Source organism: Enhydra lutris, unplaced genomic scaffold (genome assembly GCF_002288905.1).
Source record: "Enhydra lutris kenyoni isolate GAN:26980312 unplaced genomic scaffold, ASM228890v2 scaffoldscaffold113, whole genome shotgun sequence".
NCBI classification, from domain to species: Eukaryota; Metazoa; Chordata; class Mammalia; order Carnivora; family Mustelidae; genus Enhydra; species Enhydra lutris.
The window spans coordinates 171,305-186,630 of record NW_019154197.1 but is presented as its reverse complement, the minus strand read 5'-3'; the positions used below and the strand labels follow the sequence as shown (position 1 = coordinate 186,630).

Below are 15,326 nucleotides of genomic sequence, written 5' to 3'. Positions count from 1 at the left end.
AAAATAATATTACAGTAGTTCACACATAATATAAAACTCTTAAAACTATATATTTCCATTTTTCCTCTGCAGTCTTTGTTATTTTTGCCATACATTTTAGTTATACATGCTAAAACCCCCAAAATATGTAGCTAAAATTGTGGATTTAACTCATGATTTCTCTTTTAAAAATACTAAAATAATATTATTAAAAATATTTTTAATATAAAATAAAAAGTTTCTTATTTATCCTTCTATTTACCACTAATTGTATTTTTCTTTTCTTTTTGTAGATCTGAGTTTCCATCTTTTTTAAAAGATTTTATTTGCTTGTTCAAGAGAGAGAGTGTGCACAACTGGGAGTAGAGTGGAGGAAGGGCACAAGGAGAGGGAGAAGCAGGCTCCCCACTGAACAGGAAGCCTGATGTGGGGCTCCATCCCAGCACCCCAGGATCATGACCTGAGCCAAAGGCAGACACCAACCAAGTGAGCCATGCAGGCACCCCTCTGAGTTTCCACCTAAAATCATTTTCCTTCAACCTGAAAGTATTTCTTTGACATTTTCTATAGTACATGTCTCTGGTGGTAAATTCTTGTCCTTTGATGAAAATGCCTGTCCTTATTTTGCCTTCATTTATGAGTAACATTTTCACTGTACACAGAAATGTTGAGAGCACATTTTTCCCCCATTGCTTTAAAGATACCATTCCACTGTATTGGTTGTCAGTAGCGACTCTTACCTTTGACTCCTCAATGTAATGAAATCTTTTTCCCTCTTGTTGCTTTTATATATTTTTCTTCATTTTGAGTGTTTGACATCTTGATGATGGCATACTTCATGTAGTTTTGTTTCTCCTACAGTGGAGATTCTGAGCTTCTGACATCTACAGTTTCTCAGTGTTCACAAAATTCAGAAAGATTTCAGCCATTACCTTCCCCCAACCCTCACTCCTGTTTTCAGACTGCAGTTACATGTAGCTTAGAATACTAGGTAATGTCCTGTAGGTCACAGGGTCTTTTTATCTCCCCCTTTCATTTTTTCTATCTGGTCAGTCAGGACAGCTTTTATTTTCCTGTCTTCAAGTTCACTGATTTTCACTTCCACACACTTTACTTCTAATCTGCTGTTAAACTCAATATTATATATTTTTCACTACTGATATATTTTTCAGTTTTAGCAGTTACATTTAGTTCTTTTCTGTAGTTTCCCTTTCGACATCATGTTCAGGTTTTCCTTGAAATTCTTGAACATATTCGTAATATCTGTTTTAAAATTCTTACCTCCTAATTCATCAACTTTGTTATTTCTGGGTCTGTTTCTATTGACTAATTTTTCTTCTGAAAAATTCTGAAAAATCTGAATCTTCTGGAATCTTCTGAAAAATCACATTTTCCTGCTTCTTTATATATTGAGTAATTTTTTACTGGATACTAGATTTTATTAATTTTATATTTGAATTCCTAGATTCTGCTGTCTTCCATTAATGAATGCTGAGTTTTGGTCTGGCATACAATTAATTTACTTATGGACCAATGTGAACCTTTCAAGCCTTGTTTTTGAACTTTTTATGGGTATGCCTAGGGTAGCTCTTATTCTAGGGCTAATCTAGCCTTTCCTCTAATGCATAAGCTTTCAAGGGGTTTACTAAATGCCTCAGATGTTTCACAAAGTTTCTCCATTTTGGTTGGTCAGAACTCAAGTATCTCTCAACCCTGCACAAACTCTGGTAGTTGTTCAGATTACAACTTTTCAGTAATTCTCTCCCTGATCTTTTACCCAACTACCTGAAATTTTGCTCCATATATAACCAGCTTGGTTTTCGGTCAAATACCTCTTTGCAGATTTCTGAAGCTTTCTTTCTGCTTATCATCTCTTTGCAAGTCTCAGCCACATCTGCTTTTCCAGTCTTTTCAGTTCTACAAGATTACACTGACCTCCATGGGAATGCCCTCCTAGAGCCTGTGGTCTGGAAACTGCCTCCCAGAATAAAGCTGAGGTGATTGTAGAACTCCCCTTATTTATCTCCTTTACCAATGTCATAGTCCTGAGCTTTTTTTCAATGTTTGAAAAGTGTTTCATATATAAAAATATATTTTATTCAGTTCTCTAGGTATTTGTGGTATAAAAACATGAAGACAGAAGTTATTATCAAGGCCAGAAGCAGAAGTCCAGGATTATTTTTATGTACTCTGAAATTTGAGAACCTCTGACAGTGTTTTCTGAACTTTTTTTTTTAAGATTTTATTTATTTATTTGACAGACAGAGATCACAAGTAGGCAGAGAGGCAGACAGAGAGAGAGAGGAGGAAGCAGGCTCTCTGCTGAGCAGAGAACCCGATGCGGGGCTCGATCCCAGGACCCTGGGATCATGACCTGAGCCGAAGGCAGAGGCTTTAACCCACTGAGCCACCCAGGTGCCCCATGAACTTTCTTTTGATAAGAATCACTTTAGTACTTGTTATAAAAAGCAGTTTCCAAAAGCTCATTCTCAGAGTTTTTGCTTTGAGATGAAGGTGATGCTTATCATCAGAGTATTGGAGGAAATATTAAAAAATAAAAGTAACCAATTATCCTTTCTTTCTCAGGCGGCAGATTAAAATGTTACCTACTCAAATAGGCTTTCTTTGACTTGTCTCTTCAAAAAAAGTCTTCTCTTTAATTATTAACACCTCATTTATATTCTTTATAGCACTAACAAAAATGTATAATCATTTAATTAGTTTATTTAGCCTATGTTGTCTTTCTCCAACATTAGACTATAAGCACCATGATGACAGCGTTTTTCTGGTTCTCTATTGGATACCCCAAACCTACCAAAAGAGAAAGGAGCACTAATAGGTATAGATCATTGTAACTTGGGCCTGGCCCAAAGTAACAGTATACCTATGGAATTAACACATGACTGTATGAGAAAACTTAAGTTCTATACACTAACGCACACACACCTACACACATACCAAATGACAGAAGGGCATCTTTTCACATGTCTGGAAAGTACCTCTTCAAAGTGTGGATGTCTGATTAATTTCAACAAAATAATGTACCAAATTCTGCATTCCAATAAAATACTGATATAATATGAATTAGAATGGCACTATCACCTAATAGCTGTTTCCTCATGGGTAGTGTCTAACATCAGTTTTCACATTACTTTTCTAATGTGTACACTAGAAGCAGTATTTTTCAAGGTATCATTGACACATAATATAATTGACTCATTTAAATATGCAGTTTGATGTTGTTTGGTAATTTGTATACAATCACGTAACCACTAAATCAAGATATAAAACAATTCCCTCATCCTAAAAGGTTTCAAAATTCTTAGAAAAATGCCATAAAATTCTGGTAAAGTTAGAAATAAGAAATCTATGATAAAAAACAATCAAAAGAAAAGAACTTAGCAGAAATATTTTAGTGGCTGATAAAAATATACTGATTTGCCAAGTGGCAAAATATCTCTGGTGACCTCATGCTTTTCCCCCCTGAAATAATACTACAGATTTCAATCCCACTCAAAGAGCAGATGCTTTCACAATCACTGGAGTACCATTAGGGAAGAAAGACATACAAGTGTGGTATTTATTATTTATATATTTCCTGCGTTAAGAGAGGGTGAAGAAGTTTAGACTTTTAGACTGCTTTTTCCATCTTGCCCTTTAAATAAAAAAATAAAATGGAACGACTCTAGGTAATTTGCTCTCTGTTCTGTTGCAAGTACACCAAATAAGAGGCTTTTATAGGAGAGCAGGAAGGGTTGTTCCAGCCCTAAGAACATGAAAGGAATCATCCTGTCAGCCGGCTACTCCACTGCAATTGAGCACAGCTAAAGGAAGGAAGGAACAATGCTGTGCCATTAGGGCAACTCAGCCAAGCTTCCCACTCCTGCCCCACTTTTCCCTGACCCCTCCCACACCCACAAACCCGCAGTGGCTTTGTCACCCGGTCTGTGTACATGTTCTCTCCAACATGGTAACATTAAAGGGTTAACTGGGCAAATAGAAACCACTTGTTTGTGGTGACTCACGTTCTTTCCATCAGCCTATGCTTCCTTTCCTCATGACAGGTTTTATCTTACCGACCAGAGGGAAGTGTAAAAACAATGCATGAGAATCAGAGTAGTATTTATTGTCTATGAAAACTGTGTTTACCTGAAATGTGCCTTTATGACTAGTTACTGAATTTTTGGGCTTCCCAATACTACCTGTAATTTCTAGTCTTTGATCTCTTGAAAGGGATATAATTTTAAAGAGAAAAACCGCTATAATTGGAAAGCAATGGGAGAAAGCGATGTGACTGCTAAGAATGAACAAATCAGGACGGATTCAGATAACTCACAGAATGCAATCTGTAGCACCACCGGGAAAGGAGCAATTATAGCTAAAATGGGATTATGAAGGGAGGGGTCTCTCCGCAGAAAGGTGTCCGAACTCTGATTTTTGACTCCATTATGGCAGAGTGCACACTAAGTAAAAAGTCCCTGGGACAGAATGCTGGATTTCTTACCTCCTTAAAATGTGGCTGTTCTTCCAACCAAGAAGGGGGTAATTATCGTTAAATCTCAGTTCCCTTTGTGTCCATCAGTAGCAAATGCTTAATACCAGACTGATTTAACTCAATTTTGACTCATCGTTTTTAGTCTCCTGGGTCAGTGATAAACATATGCAGAAAGCGGACCACCTCCCACCCTCTGTCTCCACCACTGACGCTCAGAATAGACACTAGCACACGAAGCACAAAGACAAAAAGAGGTATCTACATTTTACTAAGCAGGTCAGTCAAGAAATATGGTAATAATAAGCAGACACGAATATATGTATGGTATTTTAAAATGGGATATAAGTAAAAAAAAAATATATTAGGTTCTCCCTTTATGCCTACATCATTAGAAAAACCGAAAATACTAAGTGACAATAAAAAGCCCCATAGACATTCTATCGGTTCCCACAGCAGAAAACTTTCCACCCCATCTGTTATTGGACAGTTCCATTTCAAATATGCAACTAGAATTTCAGAGGGCTTAGCAACTAGCACTCTTTTCCTAAATCTGGGCAACAATTAGCCCGTCTGAAAGTGAAAGTACAGAACTGAGAAGGAAATAATTCCCAAACAGGGCTCTGTGTATTATTAATGCTCAAAAACTTAATAAAACAAAATGAAAGGAAAGTACAAAGGGAAAATACAGGAAAGAGAAAAATTGTATCAAACTGAAAGAAATAATTCAAGAATCACAACTAAATAATGGAGAAAAGAGGCCTGTAAGACTGGAGTAAGTCTTATTTTTCTTATTTGGATCGAAGTATAAATAAAATGATTTTTCATGGTGAAATATCACCGAGCAGGAGTTTGTCCAAGCTGGGACGGCCTCCCCACATGCCAGGCTGACAATGAGGGCTGTCTCCAATCACTCACCCCCCCGAAGACACCACCTTCTCGAAGCAGATTCACGCCAGAAGCCCATCACTGTTAACATGACTCTGGGGGAATATCACAGCCTCTCCCTGGCCACTCTTTGGTTATCCTCGTGCAAAATAATTTATTTGGGCTTTGTTATAATAAGAGGTATAATTAGCAGTCATTTTGTAGAATAAGGTATTGATGCCACAAGCCAATTTTCTGAAAGCGCGGTACTACAGCACCTGTACCGTTCATGTTTATAAATCAGGTAATTGTACATCAAGCCACTTCAGTGTGTATGTAATTAGTCTAATTTACATATGTAAATCAATTATCTTATACACAGTTTGCCAACTTCTTGCTTTCCTTTATTTTTCCCCTCATGTTGCAAGCTCAGATAGATCAGATTTCCAAAATACCATTTTAATAAACTATCAGTTTTTTTTTTCCTCAAGCCATTTAGGGATATTTCCAATTCCTCCATCTGATAATAAAACACAAAGACAAAGTTCAAAGAAGCTGTTAAGTCTCTGCTGATTCATTATATCAGGAAGCTGCTTTACTTTTACTGGATGTTCCAAACCCTTTTAATCAATCTTTTCTGCTCTCACAAAAGAACATTTCACTATGCTCAGGTGTCTCCAACTCTCACCTAATTTCAAGTGATAATACTGAGAAATGACAATATAATTAGAATACAGATTTGATAGGCATAAAAGACAATGACTGATCTCATTCAGTTTTTTTAAACTCTGGGCAAAGATCTATACATTTACCCTTGCCATTTAGGCCTACCTGACTCTCCATTGAAATGCTGGTCTACCAGTGATTCCACATTGGAAAAAAATTGAAGATGCATTACTGAAAATGTTTTGAAGGATATAAAGATACAGAATTTTATTCAAGACCACATTAAGGATCAGATTAAGGATCTCAAATATGAACAAAAACATGAAATAAACTTCGAAAATTCTCCATTTATTTTAGAGAAAATGTTTTAAGTTCATAATGTACATTCTATTACTTAAGTAAAGTTTAGATGACTACAAGTTTTGCTTCGTTTTAATATGTGACTTAACTAAAACTATAAAGTGATCTTAATGGAGAAAAACAAAGTAATTCTCAAATGATAATACACCGCCTATTTTTTAAACAACAAAACCAGTTATTTAAAAAATTTTTAAATTTCCATAAAATAATGTAATACACAGTTTTAGATTCTGAAAGGGTACTTGAAAACACTTTCAGATTTCTGGAAGGAATTCTGAAAGGAATTAAAAGAATTAAAGGTGGTTGATGAAACATATAAATGTATTTCCTCTCACTCATTTATCTCCGTTAAAATGCTAGTAAGGGAATCAAAAAGTATAAACCACAAGAAAAAAGAGAACAGAAAAAGAGAGAGCAGTAGATAAAAGATTTCAACAAAACTTTTCAATATGAAAAGACTGGTGATGACTGATTTGGTAATGAGGGAAACCACAAAATAAAGCACTAGGTGAGAACTATTTTGTGGTTACCTGTGCACATCAACCTAGGAGTTGGGAAGGGAGGGGTAGAAAACAAGGGATCCTTTGGAAGTGTCTACTCAAAAGACTTGACACTCTCTTATCTCACATACAAAATATCAACATCCAAGAGCCTGTCCCAGCACTCCTCACATACTTACACATTCAGGCAAGAGACTGGAGGTTTTATTCCCTAGAGAAACTGAAGGGACTCAAGATTTGGTGGCATCAGTACAATGGATAATGAGAAGAAGGTGTATGAAACAGGGAAGTGAGCTTGGAAAGGGGAGGCCAAAGGATTCAGGGAACGGTGGGTTCCATGTAAGTGACCAGCAGAGACACCAGAGAGCTTGGTCTGATATGTGGCAGAACTCCACTGTGGAGCAGGATGACATACGGTTCCAGAAGCATGAAAGCTAAAACTCAAAACACAGATTATAAAATGAAGGAGTAGAGAACCTCAGCCATGTATTTCCAGATACACTTCATAAGCACAGACCTGCTCAGGAGAAGGAGGCACCACTAACCGAATCGGCATTCCTACTGCTCTGTATTACAAGCCTTTTGGTTCTCCTTGCTTTTTGTTAACCAGGTGAATGTATTTATTTTGCAAAGAGTAAAAATGATTAAGTCTATCTGAAATTATGTTGAGTGAAAAAAGAGGAAAAGTTCATAAATAATACCGCCAATCATTTTAAACATACCAAAAAAAAAAAAAAAAAAGATGAAGGAAATATGTTAAATGTTGAGAGTGGTTCTTTTTATAGTTTCAAGCATTTTCTACAATGATCAGCTATTTAAAATCATTTAAAGAATTATTTAAAAGGCGTAATAGAAAAAATATAAAGTATGAAAACCATACAATTTATAAGTGTGTCACTGCCGAAAAAAACCAACAAAACTTTCTGAAAGAAATACAATAATCAAATGCTAATAAAATCATAATGAACATAATAAATATATATTATTACAGTGAACCAATGAAGGTTTTCCTAGTCCTGAGTTTGATAAAAGCAACTATTTAAAACACTTGTGAATTTTACCAGAATTAATGATTACCTCACTTTAATAATATTCAATGAAAATTAGAAAAACTACATTCTTTTAGGACAGTTACCTTACTTAACAGGGCACCTTCCTGTATATATTCCTGCATCAGAGAGAACCCACTCCTAGGAGACTACAGCTTCCCTTTGGGGACTTACTTAGTATTCAACACCATTTCTGATAATGTTTTTTTCCCCCGTAAATGTAAATACCTGGTTCTATAGTTTATGACATTAGTATTCAATGAGGACAGAAAAAAAAAAATCACAGCTTTCCATTTTTGTCTAATGAAGCCTCACTTACATTAATTTTCTCTTGTACCCTAGCACCTGGCACAGAGCCTCTGTCACGTGTTAGCTGAGCAAAATACAGATGAATAAATCAATATTTTAATGAAGTCCCTTTCCAGCTTGTTCTTCCGCAAGGCAAAGAACCCGTTTCTTTTTTTCTTTTCTTTCTTTTTTTTTTTTTTAAGATTTTTTATTTATTTATTTGACAGAGAGAGATCACGAGTAGACAGAGAGGCAGGCAGAGAGAGAGAGAGAAGCAGGCTCCCTGCTGAGCAGAGAGCCCGATGCGGGACTCGATCCCATGACCCTGAGATCATGACCTGAGCCGAAGGCAGCGGCTTAACCCACTGAGTCACCCAGGCGCCCCAGAACCCCTGTTTCTTGAGTCTTTTATTGTGGAGATATTTCCTCTTAGTCGTTAATAGTCTTTGTGGCTTTTCTTTAATTTCCTAATGTGTCCTAAAAGGACAAGGCCAGAACGGGGCAAAACATTCTGCTAAGCCTGTGACCAGTTAGGAACAAATTAAAGGAAGGGTTTCCTGGTGTCCATGTTACATAAACATTCAGTCATCCCAAGGCTACACTATAAATTTCCACACAGAGAATAATGTTGAAACACTCACCTCAAGAACCAACCACAACTTGTCTCCATTTATTTTATCCTTCTTAAAGTACATCCCATAGAATCTGACCACATTGGGGTGGTCGGAAAGCGTCTTTAAGATGTTATACTCTGCTTCAATCTCTTCGTCAATGTCCTAGTTTCAAAAAGTCAAAGGAAGAAAACCATGAGAAAAACATGAATTACGTCAAAGAGACACATTAGAGACCACCAAATAGAGAATTTAATTTTGTCAAAGCAAGGTTATAATAATGGCTTTTATTGTGCTCAATAGTACACATTAAAATTTCTCATGCCATTATGTAAGGGGAGAGATTGTGATTTTCCTGCTAATCAAATACATCTCTAATTATGTTAATTTCACTGAGTTAAAAAGGGACAAATAAAAGACTATTTTTGTATGCAATTAGGAAGAAACATACATGAAGAAGGATTCCAAAGGATATTCCTTTCTTTGCAGTGTTACCTTTGTTTCTGTGGCAAAGCCACTGATTTGAAATAAAAACTTTTAGGTGGTTCATTTGGTGCCTTTGAAATAGACAATATATAGAAGTTTTCTAAAAGTAGTCATACAAGCAATAAATGCCTATCTTTCTGAAAAAGTAAAATAAAGTTACACATAAGATGCCATTTCGCCTTCAGTTCACTACAGGCTCAGTCGCCAGAAGTAGAACAGGTTGCTACCCTTGCCAACAAAGATGCAAGATAAACACTTAGTCATGTTTGTAGAAAACCACATCCCATGAAAGGACTCAAGAGTAGTAATAAGAGAAAGGCTTCGAACACTGTTTTTACAGCAACATTTAGTGTCCACGTTGTTTTATGACAAAATCATGTAATCACAGAGCCGGAAAGAATTTTAGACCAGAGCTCTAATTTGAGAAAAAGAAGCTAAAGCTCAGAGAGGTTGGTCACAGAGCTGGTTAGTGTAAAATCAGGACTAGCTTGCAAGTCCCCTGCCTCCTTCTTTCTAATCCCATTCATTGTATCTCGTATCAAAAGTTATAAGACTCTCTTACTTAAGAAAAAGCCACTCTATAAAGTGCTTGGGATGCATTTAAACTTATTTCACGAAGATTATAATCTCTTGGTTATAAATCTTTTTTATTTGGCTTGTGACATTATGAAGGAAGAGGAAATAGATAATTCTGAGAAAAACATACATGTACTATAACAAGAATAAAAGCAGCAGAAGAGCCAATTTCATACCAGAGTTATAAAACCAATATATTTTATTAAAGCAATAGAACAAAACATGATTTTAAAGGTTCATAGGATATGAAACAGGAGTAAATTATAAAAGAACAATGTCCACGTGTATTCATAATCCATTTGTCCTTCTCCGTTAAGAAGTGGAGGAATGGGAGAGACACGCTGGTTATGGCACCAGACATGGGATCCGGCTGGAGCCCTTTCTTTTGCCATCATGAACCCCAACCTCTACTTGCAAAGACCAGAGGAGATAGGTACAGTCACTCTGGTACAGCTTCATTTGTATTTGTGTCTCTCGTCCTTCAGTTTAAATGGTAAGGACTGCCTGGGTGGCTCAATTGGTTAAGCATCTGCTTTTGGCTCAGGTCATGATCTTGGGGTCCTGCGATAGAACTCCATGTCAGACTCCCTGCTCAGTGGGGTGTTTCCTTCTCCCTTTGCCCCTCCCCCCACCCTTAATCCCGCTCATGCTCGCTCTCTCTCTCTCTTTCAAATAAACAAATAAACAAAATCTTTTAAAAAATGGTGAGAACTTTCCAATAGGGGAATATGAAAACATTCAGCATCAGTTAAGTCTGGACATAGCTGTCTCTCTCTTTTTCTTCCCCCAGCGTATGTAATTTATTGCTTGAAAATAAACCCCTACTCTCCCTCTCCTCTGCTCAAAATAATATGAAACGCTGTAGTTATAATGGGTTTAGTAGGAATAAACAATCAAAAACAGAAAGTGCAATCCTGGAGACCTTTTGCAGAGTCCTACAGTTTGTTAGTGTAAGAGCTATGACAAGGACCAGGAGTCCCATGTCCTTCCCAAACACATCATGTCACCCCATCATGTGTGCAAGGGTCAGGTAACTGGAGAAACCGCTCTCAATAGAAGTTCAGGGATTATGGGATCACTGACCTCCTTTTGGCTCACCCAAGTGCTGCGGGGGAGCTACATATTTCCCAGGAGCTGAAAATGTTCCAAAACAGCCAGTTCTCATTCCCAGAAAAAAAAAGGGGGGGGGGCAGGAGGGGAACTCATCAACTTCTTTACACTCTTCAAGCCCCCCCCCCAAAAAAGCCTAGAAGATTCCCTTATCACAACTGCTATTCCAAAAAAAGCAAAAAGAGTACCCCTACTGGGGCATCACTTACAGAGGCCAAAAGACTACACATGAAATTTCAGTTCTTCACAAGGAAACTGACCCTGATTATAAGGGAATACCATTTCTGCTTAGAAACATTTCAGCAAACCTGAAAATTAATTTCCTATCTCTGAGAGAAATATAATTTAACATAAATTATTTCTGGGTTAGCTTAAGAGATATTCTGCCTGAAGCCTCAATAAAAGCAGGAAGAAAAAGAGATCTGGCCAAGATGACATCTGAGAATGACTTCTAGACCCTTGAGTCTGTTCTTACAACCTGTTTGAAATCTAAAATAACATTAAATCAACTGCCGAGCTATTAAGAGTTGTATTTATTCATTTACTTATTTGTATTACATATTTGTTCAATTAAATATTTATTGGTCCCTACTGTATGTGTTAAGTGTATATAACAAGAAAAGCCTAACAGACTTTTTTTTTTTACATTTTCTTCAATGGCAATTGACATTGTGACAAATCAATAAAGTTACTGTAGACTTTTTAACTCTTTAGTACAAATAAAAACAAAGTTAATTCGTAGGAAAAAACTGAAAAATAATGTGACATACATGAATCGGGTCCAGAATTTTCACTGCTGCTTTTTGGCCATTTTTCTTATTCAACACTTTAAAAACTTTCCCGTAAGTTCCTTTGCCAATTGTTTCGGTGATTTCCCATGTATCAGAAGGATCAGGAAAGTTATCAAAGATGATTGTTTTTCCAGTTAATGGAAGCATCTCACAAGTCTAAATCCCTAGAGAGAAAAAGTATAGTTTCAGCTACATTTGATTTGGGATATTAAATCACACACATAAACTCATGGGAAAATATCTAACATTTCACTGACATGATAGAAAATACACAGCAGTAACCAAATGTACTCAGAATTACAGAAAATTTTAATTTCAATTCTTTTTGCAAACAGATCAATATGAGTTTAATAATCCTTTGTAAACAGGGCTTTATTTCTACGTTTAATACAGTCCCATATTAATTGCTCTTCATTCTTCTCATATTAAAATAAGAGGCACATATTTAAATCACTTTGATATACTGCTTTATATTCAGATATTAATACAATGAATAAAAAAATTAAAATTAACCATAGAGATGATAAAATTCAATTTTGTTAAGGCAAATCCTACACTTTGAAGTGATTATGTGTCTCCTCTATGTAAAACCCAACAATGGGTCCCCTCATATTGCTTTTAGGAGTTGGCTTTTTGTTTTTTGTTTTTTTTTATATTTTATTTATTTGACAGAGAGAAAGAGAGAGAGAGAGCACAAGCAGGGGGAGCAGCAGGCAGAGGGAGAGGGAGAGGCAGTCTCCCCGCCGAGCAGGGAAGCCAAAGTGGGGCTCAATCCCAGGACTCTAGGATCACGACCTGAGCCAAAATCAGATGCTTAACTGACTGAGCCACCCAGATTCTCATACTACTTTTAGGATGAAATTTAACACAACCTACCAGATCCTTTAAAGTATGGCCCTCGCTTAATGTCCTAGCTTCATGTCTCAACTCTTTTTTTCCCGGATACTACACACCAGTCACTCGGGATCATTTAAATTCATTTCTTTCTTGCTTAACAATCTTAGTAGACATGAATCCCTCCCACATCTGCCTGTGGTTTCTTTACTAAATTCCAACACCTTCTTATCTTTTAGCTCTTGGCTTATTAGTCATTACCTCTGAATGCGACCACTCTCCATCCCATGTGGGTTGCATGTCCAACCCTATACTCACGTAGCACTCTACCCTGTTTATCCGATCTTACAATATGCCCTACACCTGGCACAGTGCTGAGATAATTAGAATACAGCCAATGAGGTCAGGTGACTTTTAAAAGCAGATGTTATATGTGACCTGAAATAAGATCCCAGGTTTCTTGACTTCCCAGTAATGTTTTTAACCTTCTATGTTCTTCCTATATTATATTCAACAATTTATATAGAATTACCAAAACAAAAAACAAAAAAAAAGTAACAGAAGGGGCTCCCACAACTTCTGGTGGCCCTTACATTTTTTTCAATTATCTGTGTAAACGCTCACTATCTTTGGTGTTAAAAAGTTGTGTGCAGTTGTGCTTGTATGTGTACGCATACATGCAGAAACGTATCTTTTAATAAATAGGTATCATTGCTACATAATAATGTCAGCCCATGAAATTCATCGGTCTAACCACAATTTTGTATCTCAGCTACACCACTGATCCACTGAGTCCTCTCTTTATAGCCATCAACCTGTTCATTTTTCATTCCTTCTTCATTTGCTTCTTCCCAGCATAAATTCTATAGCTTGAATTACTATGATTTCCTTGCAAATACCCTTAACTCTCTTGTTCCTCTTTCTCCGCCATCAGTCTCCCAGAATAAAAAAAGCCAAGTCTGATTAAACCCTACATGTCCTCACACCCGTGACTATAGCTAGACAAAAACTACACAACCATATTGACTGGTTTCACTTCAAATTCAGAATAACAAACCTACAAGTAGACCCTGGACACTACCTAGAAGTCCTACTGTGTTTCCCTGGTTTGTCTATTCCTTTCTCATTATTTCACAGCGATCTCTGTTCTCACATTATTCTGTCCTCAAATTGTTCCTCTTTATTCTCTATCCCATTGCACAAAATTTCCCAAATGATGCCCGTACTTAGTAAGTACTGAAAAGACAAAAGCAACAATAAACTCCTTAAAACTACAAACTTCTCATCCTGAAGACTACAAACCAATGTGCATCAAACATGAATTCATTCTCATTGATTCTATCATCGATTTTTGCTCTTTGGCCTCAACTAGTCTGTTTCTTCAGTTCCTTCTCAGCCTGCAGATCCTGGCTAAAACATCACTTTCTTAGGAGGGCCTTTCTTGACCAACCTACATAAAGTTACAAAAGAGTATAGGCTTTATTTTTACTACCATAACTGCCATTCCCAGAATAACGCCTAGCAAAAAAATAAGGATTAGGGAGAGCAGGAAAGAATTTTGAAATTCTAAACAAAATAAGGATCATGTTCTGATTCATTATACTTAAGGGCACATCATCTCACAAATGGCTATGAATGGCTCTAAAAATTACATCACTACATAAAAACACCCTCATGAATAGTTCTCAGAACACTTAATCTTTCTAAAATTTGTGCCTTTGATCCAAAATGCAATGGAATAAGTAGGAGGTAATCAGTAATAATCATCGCCTTTAGTGATTTCACAATCAGTAACATGATAACTACTTCTTACATCTATGTACTTGAATCATGCAAATAAGCATTTATGCCATCCATATAATGTAAAAGTTAGACCAAAAGACCAAATTAAATCTTGTTAAATGCCTGAAATAAGCATTTTTACCCACAAGAGACATTCATTATACGGAATACTGCTTTTCAAGTGGTAGAGTTATTCAACATGATTTTAATTTCTGCGACATTAATTGTTAGGAATTAACTATTGGTATTTAAATATACAGACATAAAATGACTGAATACCTAATGTATGCAGAGTATGTTAGAGTCTTGGGGATACAAAGATAGTCAACTCATAGATAGATATATGTAAGTAATATTATGAAAAGTGACAGATAATGGAAACAAGCTTAAAGTGCTATAGAAGCCCAGGTGAAGAAGCAATTAATTCTGGAGTGATCATAAAAAGATACAGAAAATAAGCAGGATTGGAGCTGGACATTAAACATGAATGGAAGTTTGTCCAAAACATAATTTCCTCTTTAACAATTCTCAGTAAGATAAACATTTAAAGCAGTGCATTGTTATATTATAAAAAATTATAAAACAATAATCACAGAATAACTAAAGCCCAGGTGTTTGGGAAACAGAATACACTTAGTCAAATGTCATTTAAAAGAAAAAAAACTCCCAAGAAGTAGATGAAATGAAGTCTAAAATGACATCCTCAGAATTAAACATTAAAGAATTCAAAACCTTAGAATAGAAACAAGTCTTCTGAATTTTACGCTGTACTTTTTCCAGTACTGATAGGTTATTATTAAGAATAAAATATCAGTTAGTAAACAAACGATTATTTAATGATTATAGTAGGTTGCATCCTACATGGCAATGATCGTTCTTATTTTTTCTAGTCCTTTACCACTCACGGAATAAAAAATAATTCTCTAGCTCATAAA

General features: G+C 36.2%; 1 protein-coding gene across 1 annotated transcript in view; it reads right to left on the bottom strand.

The window, feature by feature from the left end:
- The window catches only part of LOC111139708 (myosin IIIA), a 240,851-nt gene that overhangs the window by 214,311 nt on the left and 11,214 nt on the right, over positions 1-15,326 (bottom strand). The window contains exons 2-3 of the mRNA XM_022492055.1: positions 11,755-11,939; positions 8,843-8,977 (exon numbers count right to left, since the gene is read on the bottom strand). Of these exons, the coding sequence (XP_022347763.1) occupies positions 8,843-8,977; positions 11,755-11,922 (303 nt within the window). The 5' untranslated portion in view covers positions 11,923-11,939. The remainder of the gene's footprint in view (positions 1-8,842; positions 8,978-11,754; positions 11,940-15,326) is intronic.